This window comes from Chinchilla lanigera, unplaced genomic scaffold (genome assembly GCF_000276665.1).
Source record: "Chinchilla lanigera isolate Chin_1 unplaced genomic scaffold, ChiLan1.0 scaffold00076, whole genome shotgun sequence".
In the NCBI taxonomy this organism is placed as follows: domain Eukaryota; kingdom Metazoa; phylum Chordata; class Mammalia; order Rodentia; family Chinchillidae; genus Chinchilla; species Chinchilla lanigera.
This window is the reverse complement of record NW_004955477.1, coordinates 9,849,226-9,870,536: the sequence shown is the minus strand read 5'-3', so window position 1 is coordinate 9,870,536 and position 21,311 is coordinate 9,849,226. Positions and strand designations below refer to the sequence as shown.

At 51.0% G+C, this 21,311-nt stretch overlaps 1 protein-coding gene across 1 annotated transcript in view; it reads left to right on the top strand.

The window, feature by feature from the left end:
* The window catches only part of Stk32c (serine/threonine kinase 32C), a gene marked incomplete at its 5' end in the record, with an annotated part of 101,326 nt that overhangs the window by 77,391 nt on the left and 2,624 nt on the right, over window positions 1–21,311 (top strand). Inside the window, 8 exon segments of the mRNA XM_013503114.1 lie at window positions 5,638–5,789; window positions 8,556–8,729; window positions 9,741–9,778; window positions 9,897–9,986; window positions 10,460–10,563; window positions 11,214–11,330; window positions 12,496–12,621; window positions 12,707–12,838. Coding sequence (XP_013358568.1) covers window positions 5,638–5,789; window positions 8,556–8,729; window positions 9,741–9,778; window positions 9,897–9,986; window positions 10,460–10,563; window positions 11,214–11,330; window positions 12,496–12,621; window positions 12,707–12,838 — 933 coding nt within the window.

Here is a 21,311-nt window from a genome sequence, read left to right as displayed (position 1 = left end):
TAGTTTTCTTCATCACACTAGGGCTTTGCTTAATGGTGGACTTCATGAGCTCCTGGTGCTGCAAATTGTCAGGGTTATGGAGGGCTTGCAATTTTCCCTTCATGACCAACCTGTCTCTCAGGTTACCTTCAGAGGACTCAAAATGGGCTCTAGTTGCTGGGGAAGGTGTGGTACAGAGAAGGTCCTGCCCAGGCAGTGAGCAGTGGGGAAGATGTCCAGGAATTGGTTTCCCAGATGTTGGCAGAGGCCCCTACCACCCCAGCGAGAGAGCTACAACTCACTCCTCACCAGAATGCTGGCTTGGCCCCCTCAGGGGTGGCTCCCACAGGTGATACAGGGTCCAAATAGCACCTCCATGTACCCCTTCCCACACGCCTGCCTCAGAGTCACTGTGTGTCTGTGAGATGTTGCTGACCCTTCCAGCAGATGTTTGGGGCTACTTGCTTTGCTGATGTTGACCTGGGGTCAGTGAATGGAGGCACATTCTGGGCCCCTGGTTCCTGTGGGTGGGCCTCATTGCACAGGCAGGGAGGAAGGCATCACTGAGCAGCAGGACCCACAGCAGGGAGCTATCGGTGGCAAGAGGCAAGTGGGCCTCCCTAGGACACAGGCCAGAACTTTGTGTCTGAAGCTGCCAGCCACCTAGGGGGTCTTGATCAGAAGGTGACTTGATAGGTGACCATGAAGGGCGGTGACCTCAGTGGTCTCTCTGAGGTTCTTCCAGTGCTCCTGGAGAGGATTGGGGGTCCCCAGAGCTCTCTCCTGGGCAAGACATCTCACACAATTAAGTAGACATAAGATCCCAGCTCAGCGGGTGTGTGATGTCTTCATACTGCGTGTGAACAATCACAGTACTGGGTATATCCCGGATGGGGGTCTCAACTTGGTGACATTCATACCTGACTCAGTTGCCCTGAGTTTGTGGCCATAGCAGTGGCAGATGACCTTACGTTCTGCCGTATCTTTGGCTCTTTTCCTTCTCAAGGGCTGAGAGCCAGGCAGGTCTCTATATGGGCCCAGGTGTGGACCTGGACCTGGTTGAGAAAAGGTTTCAGGAAGCAGCTGAGGGCTTGAACTGGTTGTTGCAAAGTGTCCAGCTGTGGCGCAGTGGTCATAATTGAATTAGAGAAGCTCAAAGCCATGCCCATGTCCTTCAGACAGAAAGCCAGGGTTATACCCACAGTGGCAAGGCTTCCCTGACCCGGCCCACAGGCCTGCTCTGACCTCATCCCCTTATACCCTCCTCCACTGGCCCTTCACACACTATCCATATACAGCCTCTGGGTTCCGAACTTTCTGTCCCTTCTGCTCATATGACTTTCCCTACCTCCTTCCTGTCCATTCAAATGTTTGTCAGTGACGCTTTCCCTGGGGACCCAGTGACAAGTCCTGCCCCCACCCAGGTCCTGCTTCTCTATAGCCTGGGTCACCATCTGAAGTTCTATGACTCTGCCTTGCTCCTTTGTCATCTACCTCTCCCCTAAGGGGTGTACTCCTTAGCAACTTCTGTCCATGTTGGAAGTGGGGCAGAATTTCAGCTCTCCCTGTTCAGGGTCTCCTTTGCCTGTCTGTTCAGCTCATTGGAGAAAAAGCGCACACATTTACTGAGTACATGCTCCATGTGGCCTGGGATCCCTTATGTGGGTGAAGTCCTGCAGCAGCAGCCTACAGCAGTCACTTAGACACTGACTTGTGAAGAGACAGCTTTCTGTGTGGGGATTTAATCTCATTTAGTGAACAAGATGGCCAGTGATCTCCTTGCACCTGCTGTTTCTTAAGTACCTTTAACTAAAAATAGTCAATATACCAAAATGGCATATTTTTAACTCCTTTGCCTGCTTGTGCCCAGCGATGCCTGGTTTGAGGGAGGCCACTTGAGAAGCATTGCTGACAGGATGGATGTGTATGTTAACTATCAAAGCTGACTTGGCATGACTGCTGGTGCTGGGCTGGGCTGAGGTACCAGGAGAGCTGCTGAGGAGCTGGACCTCCCACCGTTGGACTTTCTCTAGTGACACTGTGCCAAGTCAAGTGCATGGTCCTGGAGTTTGCATGTCAGTGAAGCAGAAGGTGGGTGAGATGATGTCTGCCAATTTTCTATTCTTTCAACCTGTATCTGAGCACTTGTTCCTGTTCAGCCCTAAGGACTGAATCTCTGCCCTCCAGGGAGACTAAGGCTGAAGGAGACATAGCAAGCGCTGAGCATCTGGTAGAGGTAGCCCTTTCTTCCTGTCATGGGCACCATGGTTGGCCATATCCTCTCTCAAAGCATCTGGGTTTTCTCTTTTAGGATTTTCTGAGATCCTGAAAAGTTAGCCGGCAAGGGACACAGAGCACAAGCTAAATTGCTCCATGTTTTGCTGTCGCAAGTTTCCCTTGGTATTTGAAATGTCCTTGCCTGCCTGGATCCCTTGCCCGTCTGAAGGTAGTTGCTGTTCTTTGCTATTGTGTCCATCCGTGCTGGGTGGGTGTGGGGTGACTGTCCACCAGCATTTGGTCTGTATGGTCAGGAGCCACCAGTTATGAGAAGTGGGATTGATTATGGTCCAGGATGCAGCGTTTGTGTATTGTGTGGCCTGCATTTCAGCAGCTGGGACATCCCACTTATGTTACTGGCTGAAGAGTGCAGAGTAAGTCCATTTTAACACCTCAGGGTGACAGTCCACAAAAGGGGGCACATCTTTCAGCTGGTTTTCCCCTTTCAGACCACAGTCCTGCTCAGAGAACAGCTTGAGGCCTTTTCACTACAGCTGGGCTCACCCAGGCTCAGAGCTCCCAGGGGACCTGGCCAGGCTGAGACTCATGCAAGGGCACCACAGGCATCTCAAGCTCTGGGGTCTCCTTCTCCCTGACCTTGGTCAGAAGCCTTTGCAGCAGCACCTCAGGGGCCTTGCTTGAAATTTCCTTCCTGTTCCCTCAGGCATTTGTTCAGAGAGAATCCAGCTGTGTCCCCCTAGTACAGGCTCAGAAGTCTGGGGAAAGAGTACTTCTAGAGCAAGTGTGAATAAGCAGATAATTTGACTTTGTCTAGTACCTGTGATTTTTGTCTTCACCTTTTTCTTAATCTGCATTTCTGGGTAACTTTTCCACTTGGGAAACTGTGGAAAAAATGCAGGTGAAACCAGGCTGTCCAACGTCCTTTTGGCAGGTTCTGGGTTGGTGTCCCTGTTCCTAGGGCAGCCATCCATGAGATCTGTGCTTATCTCAGGGACAACATTTAGGTTATTTTTAAAAATGAGATTACTATCCCTTCTACAGAAGCTCTGCCCAGATCCAGAGCTCACTTGCTGTGTTTCCTGACTCTGTATGCTCCTTCCAGAGACTCACCCTTCCCGTTCCTCTTTGATGAGAAATGCTCCGTCTCTTATCTGTGGGGAAGATAAGAGACAACGACTGGGCAAGAGCAGGGCAGGACATTGGTTGTGGCCTCCCTTCCATCACTTCTAGACTCCTTTCCTGCATGCCCCCTGCAGCCCACAACCCCACCTCTACCCCCTTGGGTCTAGTCCCAAAGCCTCAGTCCTTGTGGAACTGTGCAGTGTGGAGATGGGGTGGGTGGTGGATATCTTTGGAAGCAGAAAGTGATGAATCTCTGGGCTGGGTCTTCCTGGGGCATCGGCCCTGGTTGGGGCAGTTTTGGGCAGAGCTTTTCCCAAGTCTTGTGGCCTGCATGGAAACCTGGCTGGGTTTGTGCCATTGCCAGGTTTGGACTTGGAGTGGGTAGACTTTAAGATTTGGAGACACTCAGCCACAGCCAAGTGCCACCTTTGTGCCCTGTGGTCATCACATCTCAAACTCAGCCTTCCCTGGGCTCAGTGTCCCTGTAAGCAAGGTGCTGGTGTGCATGCTTTGACCTTGGAAACCATATCCATGGATTATGAAGATCACTATCTCTGGATGACAAGGGAATGTTTAAGGCTCAGGGGCAGAGAGAAGCTGCTCAGTGCAGCATCCACAAACTCTAAAGATCATCAGTCACCTGGGAAGACCAAACACTGCCAATGTAGGGCAGGATCTGTGGCCACAACATCAGCATCTGTCACCAGACATCCTTGTGGAAATATGACAGAAACCACAGCCAAGAAGTGGCTGCCTGTGCTCTCATCCACCAGTGAAGATGCTTTTATTTGTCAGGGCTCACTTCCAGTTTCTGCCCATCCTAGGCATATTGCTCTACATAGTTTACACTAAATAGTGATGTGTAGCATCCTTGCTTGGCATTATAAAAGTTGGTCTTATCATTAAAAGCCTTTATGCATGTCAGTTCCGTGGCTATGTGATAGTTTGTTGGGCTTACCTATCCATGCCTGGAAGGTTGCTGGATGTCCCTGTGTTGGGAAGTGTGGTTGCTATAAATAACACTGCCATGAACATCTTTGGACATACAGAACCTTCATCTTGGGAGCATTCCCAGGAGAGGGAACGTGGGTTTCCCTTCAGGAGTAGATCCAGAGGCTTGGCTTCAGACTGGCGCCTTTAAGATGTCTATTCAGCTCTGATGTTGAAGCAGGCATATGTGAGCCTCTGCCCCACCACCCAGTCCCAGAACCATCCACATACTCCAGGCCCCCTGGAGACCACAAATTGTAGAAACTCTCAGAATTGGCTGTGGTTACCTGAGTCACCTGTCCTGAGAGGCTCTTCAGGATTTGAAGAGGAGTGGAATACTAATTCTGTAGCCACGATTTTATGCCTTAACTCCCGGTTTCCCTTTGGAGATCTTTGTGGTTCTGATTGACGTTCCTTGGCCACAAGGGACCCCAGGCACATGATTCTGCTCATTTAATGCTTCTCACTTCTGTCCTCACCCTGTTCCTCTTTGCCAAGCAATTAGTAGTGTATTAGCGATGTCAACACTGCTAGTTGACAGTGACAGTTACATGATTAGAGGACGTTGAATCTGTAAGGCTGTGCAGCGACCCTGTCATCAGAGAGGGCCCTTGTGGTGGGAACAGTGGCCCTATGCTTGGTGAGGGCTTTCTGGGTACAGTGCTCTGTGCTAAGCAGATATTCTCACTCATTCCCCAACAGTCCAAGCCATGTGCTTATCTAGGTCCCAGGAAGGGGGTACTGGGACTCAGGAGGGCAGGATACCTATCTTGGTTATGGCTGGTAAGGGCCAGGGCACCAGTGCAGTGCACCCAGCATTGCCCAGCCTGTCTCCTGGCTTGGGCTTATGCCTGGTGCCCTTTGGCTGGGACTTACCTGTCTGCTGATAGTTTCTGTTCACAGGCTTTCCTGTTCCAGGCTGGAAATCCTGGTATGGTGTAGGGCTCTTTCTTTCTTGTACAGGCCAGGCCCTTCTGAGGCCGTCCTTCTGCGACCATAGAGAAACCTACAGTGTTAGTGTGCCATCCCTGGAGGCACCTACCTGGGTCCTGTCCTAACTCAGGGCTGTCCCCAGAGTTCCTCCCTGAGACTAGGTCTTGCAGAGCCAAAGCGAAGACCCTCTCTCTGTCTGTCCAAGATTGCTGGGGGGCCACAGGAGACAGGGCAATGTTCAGTGTCCATGGAGCAGGTGGGCCAGGCAGAAAGCATTTCTGATAGTGCGTAAGTGACACCCTGGACAGATTCTGGTGGAGGGGACTGCAGAGCTCTTGTCCCCAGGTGTCCTGCTGAAATGCCTTCTTCCTCCAGGTGTGCATTGTGCAGAAGCGGGACACAGAGAAGATGTACGCCATGAAGTACATGAACAAGCAGCAGTGCATCGAGCGTGACGAGGTCCGCAATGTCTTCCGAGAGTTAGAAATCCTGCAGGAGATTGAACATGTCTTCCTGGTGAACCTCTGGTGAGCTCACCCCAGGAAGCCCAGGGCTTACTGCAATGGAGATGTGCCTCCCGTGGGGTTTCTAGCCTGAAGTCAGTGGGGAGAGTGTAGGGGCTGACCTTGAGTTTCCTGCAAAAAAAATGAGTACCAAGACCAACTCCAGGAGCCATAGAATCTTGTGGCATCTCCCTGACAAGGAGTTTTCCCTGACCACTGCCACTGCCCGTTGCTGTGTTCTGTGATGTCCTTCCAGATGGCATGGTTCCCGGGCCCTCCATGGAGCACATGGATCCTGGCAGTGAGAGAACCCTGACCCAGCAGTCTTGGAAGGTTTAGGTGCCCTTCCACCACTAGGCACCAAGTATGCTTTAGCCAATCTTACAGAAAGAGGCACCTGACTCCTACTTGGGATCATGAAGAATAAATATGTTCTATTTGACAGTGCACCTGGGGCAGCTATTTCTGAGCTTGGCTCAGAGCCAAAGCCTGTCCTCTGCCCATGTATTTACCTGGGGTCACCGCAATGGGATACAGAACTTTAAAGCTGACAGTGGCCGTTTCCCAGAGACCACACTATATGGCTCAGGAATAGTGTCACATGGCTTTGTCTGTGGTGGCAGGGGACAGTGGGACTGCGTTGAGCTGTGGTGGGAGCCTGCTCTTTCTAGGCAGTGGGCAGAGACAAGAGTGCTGATCAAGGCCATGGGGCTCAGGCATGATGGAACTTTAGCTGCCCTGGCTAAGAGGACAGCACAAGGAGCTCCTTGCCCCTTGCCTGGCCTGTGACCTTGTCTCTGTCTGTGCATGGCCTCTGTTCTCACCCACTGAGGCCCACTGGGTGTTCACTGTTGTTTATTTCAAGATGGACCAAAGAGGCTGGCAGGGCAAGGCAGTGTCTTTGTGATCTGTCTTGTTTTCAGTATCTTGGGGACAGCAGTTTTAAAGTTAGGGACACCAAGTGCCCCTTCACCCTGCCCTTGCCCCACTTAGTAGCCAAGGAGGTCAGGCCTGGGTCAGACCTTCAACCTCAAACAGGGTGATTCTTTCCTTGCTGTGAGGTGGGGCCTAGCCTGCAGTCCCATGGGGACATGGTGTGGAGACTTTTGTGGAGACTTAGATTTCCCTCTTCGGGGGCTCGGGGCTGCTCCTACACCAGCGCTCCTTGGCTCTCTCTGAGTGGCCTCGTGGTCAGTCACATAGGCTGCTGGCTTGGCTTTTCCCCACAACTGTGTATAGTACTAACCTCCCTGTCCTCAGTCCTCTCACTCGGGGAACAGAGATGGAGTGGCCCCCTGTGCTACCATCTGCACCATCTACAAGGGCAGAGCTCTGGCTTGGGGCTGTGAACCATCACTTTGTTGATATGCTTGTCCTTGCCTCAGGCTGCAGTGCTGTCTCACTCCATCGGCCAGCTTGCTGGTGATGTCTCCTGCCACCCCAGAGCCACTCAGGATGGGGCTACCATAACCCCAGGGGTAGCCTTCAGGTGGAGGAGGTTCTGGGTGGAGGAGGCTACTTCCTCTTGTCCACTCCCGGAGCCTGGTATCCTGGGTCCTTTTGCTCTGTGGCTCTCTCCCATTGCCCCTCCCCCGGGTCCCAACCCAAACCACCTTCTCCAGGAAACCCTCCATGAGGAGGCTTGTGGAGGCAGGTAGGGAGCCATCACAGGAAAAGTGAGTGTTTGGATTATTTCTTGAAAGAGCCAGTCATCAAAATGTCTGCGTTACCTCTGAGAGCTCACACACACACAAATTGCAAAGTGGAAGGGGGTCCTTACAGTTATCATTTTTCTATCACCGCCATCATCTTTATCAGCACCACCCACCACGACTAGCATCATCGCCATTATCACCATCCTCATCAACACCGTGGTTACTATGACCATTATCATCACCACCATCACCATCACTGCCATCACCGCCATTACTGCTACCATGATCACCACCATCATCACCATCACCATCACAATCCACTACCACTGTCATCACTATGGCTGCTGGTCATTAAATGCCAGCCTTGTGCCCAACACTGTGCTAAGCATTTCACCCACACTGTCTCATTTGCTTCTTTAGCAATGCTCCAAAGTAGATGTCTTTATTTTCATGCTACAAAAGAAGAAGCCAGGCCAATGTGAAACAACTGAGAGACAGACACTGTAGATCTTCTTTCTATTTGTTACACAGACAGCTCTGGCCCCTCAACTGGGCTATCTCCAGGATAGGCTATTCTTTCTTTCCCCAAGGTCTTAGCTCAGAGCAGCTGTGAGCAAGGTAGAGTCAGTGCCTCAAGCAGGACCCTGGGTGACAGGAATGTGGTGTGGAGCTGTGGTCCTCAGACAGGTGCCTCAGTCACTTTCTTTGATGCTAGGACAAATACCCAACATGCTTGGCTTCACAGAAGAGATGCTTATTCTGGCTCATGGTCCTTAGAAGTTTTAGTCTGCCATTGGCCAGCTCCAGGCGGAAGCTCCATGGTGGAAGAGTCTGGTAGAGTAAAGCTGCTCACCTCATAGCAGCCAAGAAGCAGAGGGAACAAAGGAGGATCCGGGAAGAGAGACAAGCCCTTCCAGATCACACCCCCAGTGACCCACCTCTTCCAACCAGACCCTCCCTCCTAGCAGCAAGTCAGCTATAGCACCTCACGATCCTGTCACCTTCCAAACATCTGAGGCTTTGAGGGCCATTTTAGATCTAAACTAAAGCACGGGGGCTGTGTGTCAGGTGGGGCAGGAGCTGCGACTCTGGCTCCCCAGCCACGCACATGCCGGGACCTCCTTCAATACCACAGGTACTCCTTCCAGGATGAGGAGGACATGTTCATGGTGGTGGACCTGCTTCTGGGTGGGGACCTGCGCTACCACCTGCAGCAGAACGTCCAGTTCTCCGAAGACACAGTGAAGCTGTACATCTGTGAGATGGCCTTGGCCCTAGACTACCTGCGCAGTCAGCACATCATCCACAGGTACGTGCATACCTGATGCGGTGGGGCACTTGCCTGGGGTGGGCAGGACTGGCAGCAACCTTGAACTGGGCCATCTGAGGGGCACCAACACTCCAGTGAACCTGGCCCACCCTTGCCGGAGGACCTGTTTCCAACTGTAGCACCTGGGCGATCAGTGCCTGGCTCCACAGTCAACGCCACCGCTGCATGCCTGAGTCTACCTGGGGAGCACCGTGTCAGAGCAACCTATCTGAGGCTGGACAGAGAGGGCCTTTAGTCTAATGGACGGACCACAGGCCCAGCCACGCTGAGGTGGCATCCCCTGGTCTGTTTAATTGCAGGCTTCCATCTGCCTACCTACCAGGTCCTGGGGGCATTCAAACATTTGCTTGAAGCAGATGAAATCAGGAAGCAGTTGAAATAAGACTTAGAAACTGGGCTAAAATCCTGCAACCACAGAGCAAAATGAAAAGATCTATGTGGTATCATTTAAAATCAAGTAAATCAGATTCTTCCACCTCTGCCCTTGAGGATTCTGTTGTCTGATCGTTATTCAGGCACTTGACAGTCCCAGAGTGCTGACTGGAGTCTGGAACTCAGGGCAGGATGAGGGCTGAGGCAAGGTTATCAGACAGCTGGAGCTCAGCAAGTGCTTCTGCACAGCGCTGGGGCTCTGGCCGAGGGGCCAGCCTGGAGGGCTGGGCGAGGAGGGTCTGCTGTGCTCTCCTGGAGCCTCAGGCTATACGCATCCTTCTGTGTCCAGTTCCAGGCATTCTGCTGTTGGGGCTCAGCAGGTGGGAAGCGAGAGGCTCCCCCAGCCAGCTCCCCAGTGGTTTTGGAGAAGGGTATCATGAGGGGGAGCCTCCTCTGTCCTCAGAAGGCCATCAGGCCCCAGCGCTGTGGCAGGATCCAAGCCAAGCCTCCTTGGCCTGTGCCCTGGTGGGTGGGCATCTTGGGAACCTCGCTGTACCAGAGATCAGGGTAGCAATGGGCTGGCTTCAGAACTTTTCCTTCCTCTTTTTGCCCCGCTAGAGACGTCAAGCCGGACAACATTCTTCTGGATGAACAAGGTGAGAGGCAGGAGCCTGGGGAGCCCTGGCAGGCCACCAGGGAGAGCAGAGGGGTGCTCCTCCATGCAAGGATACAAACCTAGTTCTGGACAGTCACGCCTGTGGCCCTCTCTCACAGGACATGCACACCTGACTGACTTCAACATCGCTACTATCATAAAAGACGGGGAGCGGGCGACAGCGTTAGCTGGCACCAAGCCCTACATGGGTAAGCTCAAGGCCATGCGCATCCGTGCCTGGCCACTCCCCGCCACCCTATGGACCAGTCCTCGTCGCCCTTCCCCCATCAGCCCTGTGGGCCGGGGCCCATGGCTGGAGAGGTTAAGCTGAGCCCTCAAGTCCCAGCAGGAGTGATGGGGCAGACTATCGAGTCATATCCAATGTGTGTCTGGGGGATCTGAGAGTCATGAAATATAGCGATGAGATGGCCCACACACAAACATCAGAGCCATGGAAGCTGCAGTTAAACCAAGCTGTGGCTGCACAAGGTGCTCTCTGGTAGGGGTGTTCTGGAAGGGGGACGGCCCCTCCCCAGGTGGGAAAGGACGGAACCACTTGGGCTTCCCATGTAGCTCTGGAGGTGACCTCCTCTTTGGTGTGACTGGGAGGGCACATGGGTTACAGGGGCCAGTGCCGTCACAGCTCAGCTGCTCCCTCTCCCCTCCTCCCTCTCTCTGAAAGCTCCGGAGATCTTCCACTCTTTTGTCAATGGCGGGACCGGCTACTCCTTCGAGGTGGACTGGTGGTCAGTGGGGGTGATGGCCTATGAGCTGCTGCGAGGATGGGTACGGAGCTCTGTGGCTGTCACTCAGCCCCCCAGACCCCGGCTGGTTGTTCCCCTATGCCTGGGTGGCCTGAGAGGCAAAGAGAGACAAGCCTCCCCTTCCATCCTCAGAGAGGGCCAACACTTTCAGTAAAGTGTCTGGGTTAATGCTTGGTGCCTGAGTAAGTAAAGGAGGGATGAATTTGTGTCGGGTTTCCTAGGGGCAACGGGTGGGACCTGCGCCGGTGCTCTGAAAGGCAGACAAGGCAGTTTCCAGTGTGTGGGGAGAGTTCCTTAGAACTTTGCGCAAAGCAAAGTTGCCAAGTGTTCTGTGTTCTTACCGCTGGAAGTGGGTGCTGCCCCAGGCCTTGTGCGGCCCTTCCTAACCCACCCCAGCCAACCCACAGGACCCCAGCCTTGAGGAGGGCAGCCCCCCTGGCCCTTTCGGGAGCACTGCACCTTGCAGCCAGATGGACATCCAGGCTGTGGTGCAGAGCTTGGTCAATGCAGGGTACCCACTCCTTGGGCTCTTAAGCGGTCAGAAGCTACACTCAGAGCTGTACCAGCACTTGGGTTGGGGGTGGGAGTTCACGATGCTGACACTTGTGCCCGGCGCTATTCTGGAGGTGGTGGGGGTGAAGAGCACCTGGCACAGTGCCTCCCTGCCCACAGAGGCCCTATGACATCCACTCGAGCAACGCCGTGGAGTCACTGGTACAGCTGTTCAGCACTGCGAGCGTCCAGTACCTGCCCACCTGGTCCAAGGAGATGGTGGCCCTGCTGCGGAAGGTGAGCCGCCCCTGTTCTACCCACCAGGAGGTCCACACTGCCCACATTCATTCCCCTCTGAGCTTAGAGCGGCACCCTCTTTCCAGGGCAGGCAGCTCTACTTTCTTGTGGGCTCAGACCCCTTCCCCAGTACTGTGCTACAACCTTCCCCAGGCAGCAGCACTGAGACCCAGCGCTAGGGGAGAGCACGTCTGGCTCCTGCATGTGTGTGTGTTGAGGTCCAGCAGCAGGCAGTGCTGTCCTCTTGTCATGGTGGGCCTGCTTGGACAGTTGCTCTGAGCTATCACTTTGCACGGTTACCTGTCTAATCCTCACAGGGGGTCTGCATGCCAGGACACTGGTCAGCACTCCGCTTCTCAGATGCACACAGTGAAGCAGACTGTAGTAGTCAGACCACCCGCGTGCCGCACATGGGTGGGAGCCAGGCTGGGTCAGGTGGGGCTCCTTGGCGATACCCCTCTGTTGCGGCTGTACACAGTCTGGCCAGCCCTCCTAGGGATCAAGCGAGAAGAGACCAGGTCGCCTGTGCACCTCTCAGGGCCTGGGCTTTGACTATAGCCGTGGAGGGGACATTAGCTGAGCAGGGTCACAGGGCTGTGGTGTTGCTGTCAGTGGTGCCTCCCATCCATGATTCTGGACTGGGCTGGGGCTACTCACTTGGGAGCCATCTTTAAATATGGTGGCTGGTGCATCCAAGAGGAGAGAGTCTGAGCACTACACCCAGGGTCAGGCCTGGGTGCAGAGAGACTGTACCTACCAGGCCCAGCCCGCTCTTGGGCAGGCCGGAGGTGCTAACCACTGTGACTCTGCTGCCCTAGGCAAGCCTGGGTGCCTAGGCTTATCCAGGCATGGAGATTCTGTGCTGCTGTGGAAGTAGTTTTTAGTTACTGTCAGGCCAGCCACTTGCAGTTACAGGATAGCCTTCTCCAGGCCTCTCCTGCCCCCTGCTGGTAAATGATGGCAGGACACCCTGCCGATCCTTTGCTGTCCTTGGTCATTAGGGCTGCTAAGTGTAATTGTCCTTCGGGCCGCATTGCTGGCCTGAATTTCCAATCTTCAGCCCTGACAGATACTTCTGTGGGGTGCTGTGAGCTGGGATAGGTGGCCTGTCTTCTGTAGGGAGGACACTGAGCTCAGAGGCTAGCTGACGTGGACCTTGTTGCAGCTCCTCACTGTGAACCCTGAGCACCGATTCTCCAGCCTCCAGGACATGCAGGCGGCCCCGTCTCTGGCCAATGTGCTATGGGATGATCTGAGCGAGAAGAAGGTGGAGCCGGGCTTCGTGCCTAATGTAAGCCCATGTGCTCAAATGGGTGGTTTGGGGGCCAGGGGAGGTGGCCCCTGCCTGGCAGGCTTAGCACCCTGTCCCTCCACAGAAAGGCCGTCTGCACTGCGATCCTACCTTTGAGCTGGAGGAAATGATCCTGGAGTCAAGGCCCTTGCACAAGAAGAAGAAGCGGCTGGCCAAGAACAAGTCTCGGGACAGCAGCAGAGACAGCTCCCAGTCGGTGGGTACTGGGCACGGAGTCTTCTCTACCACCTGTGCTGTGTTCTGCAAGGCCTCTGCCCAGGGCACACATTTTGAGCGTCCAGTTGGTGATCTTCCCAAAGTTCTGAGAAGGGCTTCCTTCCACCTTCCCAAGTGCCCCTCTCCCCTCCCATTCCTGCAGCTTCTCTGAGCATCTCACTCCTGAAGTAGGCTGAGCAGTGATCACAGGGAGCATCTGCACCGAGCAGGCGAGGGGTCATTTGTGGGAAGCCCTTGACCACATGCTCAGGGGCACAGGCAGTGGAGAGGTGTTGGTGTCGTGTGTTGGTGCTCAGGTGCATTGCTGCCCAGGTGCAGTGGTTCCTGGGCTGTCAGAACAAAGGATTACAAACCAGGGGCTGAAACAACAGAAGTATCTTGTGTCTCGGTGCTGGATGCTCAAGTCCACAGTTAAGGTGTCAGTAGAGCTGTGCTCCCTTGGAAGCCTCCAGAGGAAGGAAAACTCTTCTGCTTCTCTCAGCTTCTGGCAGGGCTGTCGATCCCAAGCATCTGTAGGCACAAAGATGCATCTTCCTGTCCCTACCTTCATGGTCACAGGAGTCTGCTTCTCCTCTGCTCTTCTTACAAGGCCACCAGTTGCATTCAGGACCCACCCTGTCCTGTTATGACCTCATCCTAAGTTGATGACCATCACAAACCCCCTATTTCCAAATAAAGTCTCGCTCCCAGGTTGTGGGGGTTAGGGACTGTTTTTTGGGGAGGGTGATACAGTTCAGCCTGTAACACCAGGAGATAGCTGATGTGCAAAGAGCAACTTTGGTTATAACTATTGATGTCAGGTGACAGTGGTGACAATGGATATGGTCAGTGGCCCCTTTCCCCTGGATCTGAGTGGAGAGCATGCTGGGGTGTCCAGGCCCCCAACTCCTAAGGCAGAGTCCCCACACCTGGTGAGCCTGTATTGTTCTTGAGCATATGGGTATCTGTCTCTTCCCCGCTGATGTGGGGTGCAGGGCTGGGAGCATCCCCTGTATATCACAGTTTTTCAGAGCATTTAGGTCTGAGTTCCCATTTTCCTTCCTAGCAGACTGTTGATGATGACCCCTGGTGTCTATGGATGAAATTGCAGGTAGAGAGCCACAGGCTGAGGCACTGTCACCAGATGTTTGGGAGGTTCTTGCTGGGGTCTTTTGCTTTCCTATGATTAAATATTTAAGTTCCACTCAGAAGGCATCTCCAGATCCAAGGCTTTAGGGTGTAAAAACTGACAGAGGATGGGGGCATAAGTCTGCAGGAAGGAAGCAGGAACAGAGACCAGCTGGCCACACTGACCTCCTCTGGAGGCCATGGATAGGAAAAGGTGGGGTTAGGCACCTGTGGACAGGGTAGGGGGATGGAGGGGCTCAGCATCATCTTGGATCAGTTGGTGGGAGAAGTTTTGGTCCAAGGGTGGGAGATGTTCTGAAAGGCAGCCTGCTGAGAAGAAAAAAATCCCAGTCTTCTATTGGAAAATTAAGAACTTTGAGACAGTTTTGTTTAACAGCTTTGTTTTGCTCTAACTCACTTACCATACACTTCACCCATCTAAAGTGTATGATGCACTAGTTTCTAGCATATTCATGGGGTTGAGGACCCACCACCACTATCTGATTTTGGAACTTTTTTATTTAAAAAGCCCCATACCAAAAAAAAAAAAAAAAAAAGCCTTATACATCAGCAGTCATTCCCCATTCCTCTCTTCTTCCTGCCAGAGGTCCGTGGCAGCTACTCATGTGCTTTCTTTCTCTCTCCATGGATTTGCCTATTCCAGGCATTTAGTAGAAATGAAATCCTCCAGGACATAGTCCTTTGTACCTGACCTCTTTTCATGCGATGGTGACTCCAAAGTCCATCCATGCTATTCCACATGCAGGGCTTCATCACTCTATTGCTGAAGAATATTCTGTTTCTACACTGTGTTTTATTTATGGGAGTATTGCATGTTATTTTTGTCCGTGCCTTCCTCAGTTGGTGAGTATTTGGGCTGTTTCCACTTTGGGACTGTAATGAATAATGTTGCAGTGAACACTGATCTGCATTCCTCCTGTGGATTTACACTTTGATTGTTCCGGGTGTACACCTAGGAATGGTGTCGCACGTCTTTTGTCCATGTTTTCAGGAACCACCACACTGTTCTACAGCAACTGCAACACTTTGGGTTCCACCAACGGCATGAAGGTCTGATGTCTTTATATCCACACCAACTCCGGTTGTTGTCTGGTTTGTTTGCTTTTAGGCATTGCACTGAGTGTGACGTGGTAGTTGGTTTTGATTCACATTTCTCTAACTAATGGTATTGAGCATCAGCTGGGTGCTGTGGGGCATTTCTTTTGAAGAAATGCTTATTTAGCTCTTTTAAGAATTGGGTCATCTTTCCAAATCCACTCTGAAAATACCTTTTAAATGGTATGTTTTAGGCCATTCATCCTTGAAGGGGCTGTTCTATTGTTCGATTAATATCTACTATATTTGTAACTGTTGTCTACTTATATTTGTTCTTTCATTTTTCCACATTGCCTTTTTGGGTTTTCATTAAGTATTTAATGTGCTCCTATTTCATCTCATGTCTTAGCTCATTAACTGTACTTCTTTTAAAAATATTTGGCGTGCTTGCTGTAGAACCTGCAATATGTCTTCAGCTTATCTAAGTTCACCTTCACACAGCTCCCTCCCTCCTCACGTCCAGTAGAGGGGTTGCATAATAAATTCTCCCCAATCTGCCCCTCCCCTCCCATGTCACATCGCTGAACTTCTTTTCACTTACGTATATTCTACAGTTACTCAATACATCATTACTAGTATTACTTCAGACTGTTATCTTTTAGATCAACTAAGAATAAAAATAGATTTTTGAAATCTGTGTGTACTCCCCTAATACTCTGCCTTTTTATGTAGGTTGAGTTTCTAACTTGCATCATTTTTTTCCCCTGACGATTTTTTTAACTAGGGTTTTTTTTTTGTACTGAGGGTTGAACCCATGGTCCTTTGCATTGAACTACATTCCCAGAGTCCCCTTCCTTCCTTCTTTCTTTCTTTCTTTCTTTCTTTCTTTCTTTCTTTCTTTCTTTCTTTCTTTCTTTCACAGAGTACTGGTGTTACAGGCATGCACCACCACACCCAGTTTGAACTTCTCTTAACATTTCTTATAGGACAAATCTACAGTACTGATTTTTCTCCATTTTTATATATCTGTGAAAGCCTTTATTTTGCTTCACATCTGAAGGATAATTGCACTGGATGTGAAATTCTAGGTTAAGTTTTTTTCTTCAGTGCTTTAAATATTTCATTCTACTTTCTTCTTGCGTAGTTTCTGATGAGAAATCAGATAATTCTTTGATTGGCTGTAAGTAGGGGTTTTTTTTTGAGATCTTTCTGGTTTTGGCTTTCTGACCATGTGCCCAGGTACAGATCCCTCCCCTCCTTTTTATTTCTAATTTATCCAGTGTGCTGTTCACTGAGCCTCCTGAGTCTCTAGCTTGGTATCTGTCATTAATTTCAGAAAATTCCCAGCCATTGTTACTTTAAATATTTTTGATGCTCTGTTCTCTGTCTCTTCTCCTGGTATTCTAGTTATTCATTTAATACCTTTTAAACTGTCGCACTGTTTCGGATATTCAGTTCATCTTAAAAATTCTGTCCTCGTATTTCCGCTTGGGGTGTTCCTTCGTATCTTCCTGCTCACTTCATGCTTCTGGTCCAGCGCCCGATGAGCCCGTCAGAGGCATTCTTCATACCCATTGCTGCTTTTGATTTCCGGCATTCCTATCACTTTGCTTGGATGGCCTGTCTGTTCTTGTACTTGCTTACTTTGCTGTCTGAGCCCTCAGTATTCACTTAAAAATACTGTTTAAAATTTCTTCTCTAGTAATTACAATATCTGTGTCATATCTGAGTTTGACTGTGGTGCATGTTTTATGTATTTAGACTGTTTCTTTTCTCTCCCTTGCCTTGTAGCCCCTCGGAATCGTTGCTGAAATCTGGACATGATATATCGGATAGTAGGAGCCCAGGCCGATGGGCCTTTAGCCTGAGGTCCTGTGTTCCTCTGGCCAGGAGTCAGCTCTGTGGTCTCCTGGAGCTGCAGGAGTCAGGGACTTCACATCCCTTTAGTGCCCTTGTTCCTGTTTCCTGTGTTGCCTTTGGGCTCCCTCGAATCCTTGTCAGAGAGGGTCTCTCAGCTCCTTGGGCTGTGGCCTGTCCTTATGCTGGAGCCCTGTGGGTGGGCAAGGGAGTATTGTGCAGCTCGTGATTGCATCCCAGCCCCTGGGAGGCCCATGCCCTTTACAGATGTTTCTCAGATCTTTTCCCTCGGCCCTAGGTAGGACTAGAAAGCTAGAGGAGTTTGCTGTAAGAAAAACTCTCTTTCTCTGAGTCAGAAAAGTCTTTCCCCCTGGAGAACAAATGCTCCATTTGTTAGGGAGAAGGCTCTGGGTGTGTTTCAGGTTCGAATTCTCCCTTCCTTCCCATGTCGGAGTGTGTGGGACTGTGTCTTCGTTACCGCCTGGGGAGATTCTGGGAGGTAAAACTGAGGCAGGGCTGGAGGGCCTGCAAGTGTGGCCCCAGGGGTTTTGAGGTGCGACCTCTGGAAACCTCTCTGGACTGCTGCACAAGTATTGCTCCCTTCCTGACTCCAGTGGCTTTTCTAGGGACGCTGATCTCAGCTGGGACTCATTTGCTTTCCTCTGGATCTGGGCAGCGGTAGCCCCTTGTCCTCTGCTCTCTGATGTGTTCACGAAAAGCGTTGCCTTGCAGTTTGTTCTCCTTTTTTCTAGTTGTAAGAGTGGGAGTGGCAGCTTCTAATTGTTCACATGGCAGAGCCAAAGCCACAAGTCCTTATTCGTCTTTTTGTTGCTTTGGAAGAGTTATTGTTCATACATTCTGGATACAAGTGCCTTGTTAGGTGATTTGCAGATACCTTCCCCCATTTGGTAGGTTGTCTTTACCTTCTGGATGGTGTCACTGTGTGGCAGGAAAGTCTTTGGTTTTGGTGGTATTCAGTGTAGCTACTTCTTTTGTTACTTGTGCGGTCATGTTTAAGAACCAGCACTGAACCTAAGGTCAGAAATTTACTCTTCTGATTTCCTCTAAGCATTTTGTAGCTTTAGCTTTTGTGTTTATACCTAGGGTCCATTTTGAGTTGACTTCTATGAATGGTGTCAGGTAAAGGTCCAGTTTTGCCCTTTTGTATGTGGATGTGCGTTTCTCCCAGCAGCATTTGTTGAAAAGGCTCTTCTTTCCTCATTGAATTGCTTGGCACCGTTTTTTTAAAAAGTCAATAGAATATAAATAGAAGGGTTTATTTATGGACTCACAATTCTCTTCCATTGATTTATATGTCCTGTCCTCAGTGCCAGCACACACTGTCTTGATTACTATTGCTTTGTAGTAAGTTTTGAAATCAGGAACTGTGACTCCTCTTAGATCCTTTTCAAGATCAATAGGCTGTTCTGGGCTCTTTGTGTTTCCACTGAATTCTGAGGGGTCTGGGAATTGTATCTGAGCTTGTTACAAATCTATTGGTGACAAAGTTAAGGATTAGAGCCCTGGTCTCCATTTCCTATGCTCTTTGTCACCGTGGGGGACATCTGAGGCCTAGCACTTAGTCTTGGTGTTTATAGAGGCTCCACTGATGTCTGCCCTGACGTGAGGATTTGTGTGCGTCTGAGTTTCTCAGGAAGTGCATCGAGCAGCAGTCACACGGGGTAGGAGGAGCCAGTAAGGCCTGAACGTCGGGCGGAGCCCTGTGGAGAATGGCTTCAGCCCAAGCCTGCAGGAGTCTCCAGGGGACTGTCCTCCAGCTCCAAGGGAGCTGCATATCCCCATTTCTGTGCCCATAAGGGCCCAGAGAAACCTGTTTCTGTGGCTGTTTAGCTCTGTGTGTGTGTGTGTGTGTGTGTGTGTGTGTGTGTGTTGGCAAAGGGCTCTGCCAGCCCACAGCATGTCACTGAAGAACAGTCACAGATGGGTGTGGTGCTCAGAATGAAGCCGACAGAACCAGGGTGAGACAGACACCACAGAAGGCTTCCTGCTGACAGCATCTTGAGCCACAGAAGAGAAGAAGGCTTCGTGGGAAGCAGTCGCATGGTGCTGCACTCAGTGCTTGTGATAGCCGACCTCTTGTGCCACTCAATGCCACTTTCTCTAGATATTTTTGGAGCTGCTTCTCTTGGGGGACTTTTCCCCCTAGGAAGTTTATATAGGGAAGTGTTTCCTCCTGAGAAAAGTTTCTATGTGGAAGGTTAGGAGATGGACTACACTGCCGCCGTAGAGCTGCACAGGTACTGATTCTCACTGTCTGCGCCCTTCAGTGCCATCCTGGTTCCTCCTCAGCCTCACGTCACACCTGTGTCAATCTTAGCATCTCACTGGCTGAGTTCTGCCTCAGGCCATGACTTAGGTCCTTATGCCTCTGGTCACTTTTACCTTCTCAGACCAGAGTTTGTGTACCTATCCACCATCAAAATGAGGCCGGGGAATACTAAGACGCAGCCAGGTGAGTTACCTGGGATCTTGGGGCAAAACACGACTTCTTCTTGATGATTACAGTCCAGTCCCCTGCCAGGATGGCGACTCCCTTCAGAACAGCCACGGTGACATGCCGACGTGCTGGGGGCAGGTAGCTACATGAAGGCGGAGAGGTTCACACAGACAGCGCTGGATACCTACAGGGAGCTCCCCTCAGGCCTTCATCCAGATATCACCCTGCACCACTGCGTGCACTGTGAGGAGACCCCTGAGACGGGACAAAACCACCGGAAGGGGTCATGAAGAGTAACTGCTGCACTTACCTGGGGCTGGTTCCTGCTTCTACCAGGCTGCATAAAAACTTCACAATATCAGGAAATGAGGGGAGCACTCGAAAGGGCATTGTTCAGGTGTCAGGAACGATTAGCTGCTTCCCAAACTCAAAGGCACCTGCCACATCCTCCTGAGCTTTGTCGGATTTATTTCCCACACTCTTGGACATGTGACTTACAAGGACACCCTGAGGACCTGCCACTTCCTGTCCTCATACAGAATTGACATAATGCTCTCTGTAGAGTGGATGAGTGGATGTCAGGTGGTCAAGGTTCGGACTAGATTGTGACAGAGGACAGAACAAGAGCGTGCAAGTACACTGTTGTCCTTCCCGGGTGAACGCAGACTGTTTCTGTGCTCCTTGCTGACAGGTAGTGGAAAGAATGCTTCGGTCACACAGTGGCCACATGCCAGAGGCCCTGCCAGTCTGGTCTGGTAGAGTCTACCCTTGGCTCAGGAGCCATAGCGGGAGCTACCATGAGGTTGAATGTGGCCTTGCCACCATTGCTTGTCATCATCCACGGGATTCTTGAAGGACTAGACTTGTGAATTCAATGGAAAATTCATGGGATCACTCGAACCCTGAAGGTTGAAAGATAAAGTTCACAAGTCTTTGACCACGGTCCCTCTCAGTCACCCCATCCTGGGCACGACGTTGTTTTTCATTTATTATCTAGGCTGGTTTGTTGGGGTTGGGGGGAAGTTCCAACTACAGTAGTTGTTACGACAGCTCTATTGAGGTATCACTGAAGTATACACATTGTGAATAGTCAAGCTGTACAATTTGAAGTTTTAATATAAGTATACATTGTGAAAGCATCACTACAAATAAGCTAACTAACATCCCCATCACCTCTGTGTCATTACTGCCCTGTAATGATATGTATGTGTGTGTGGGACTCATGGAGAGAAGATTTAAAGATCTATCCTTTCAGCAGATTTCAAGTATGCAACACAGCATTGTTAACTCTCTCCACCATGCTGTGTATTACGTCTCCAGAGCTTACTCATTTGAGTAACTGAAACTTTACCTTTGACCAGAATCTCCCCATCTCCCCTCCCTCCATTACAGTAGCTGTCACCCACAGATGCAGAAGCCAACCTAAGAGTTCAACCAGGTTCCAAATGTGTCACCTGGATCCTGCCTTCAGTGGTTATGCAAAATAGCAGTTGGTGGGCCTATAGCTGGATTTGAGTCAGTCATCATCTCAGACACTGTTTCCAGCAGACCTGGAGCCTCCCTGGGGAGGAAATGGCCCTGGGTACCCATGCTGGGTACATTTGCTATGAAAGATCTGGGCCTTCCTCACCACGGAACCATCACCCCTTCTGTCTATGGGTTCTAGGCATGAAAATTGAATCAGATTGGAAAGCAGGCAGGTATTGGCTTCTAAACAAGATACTGAAAGCCTTCGCCTATGCCCCTTGGGTCTGTGTATGACATTAGTGTCTCCCTCTGATCCCTAGAACACCAGGCTTTATTGGACATCATCACAGATCTGCATATACCCCACTGGCTGTCAGCGCAGATTTATCCACATTTTCCTGCAGGTTAAATTCAGCCACCTGACTCATGTTTCTCTCATGCCATCACACCCGCACACAGATGTGCGGGGACTCAGTTCTGTAATGGTGATCCCATCCTAATGCCCCCT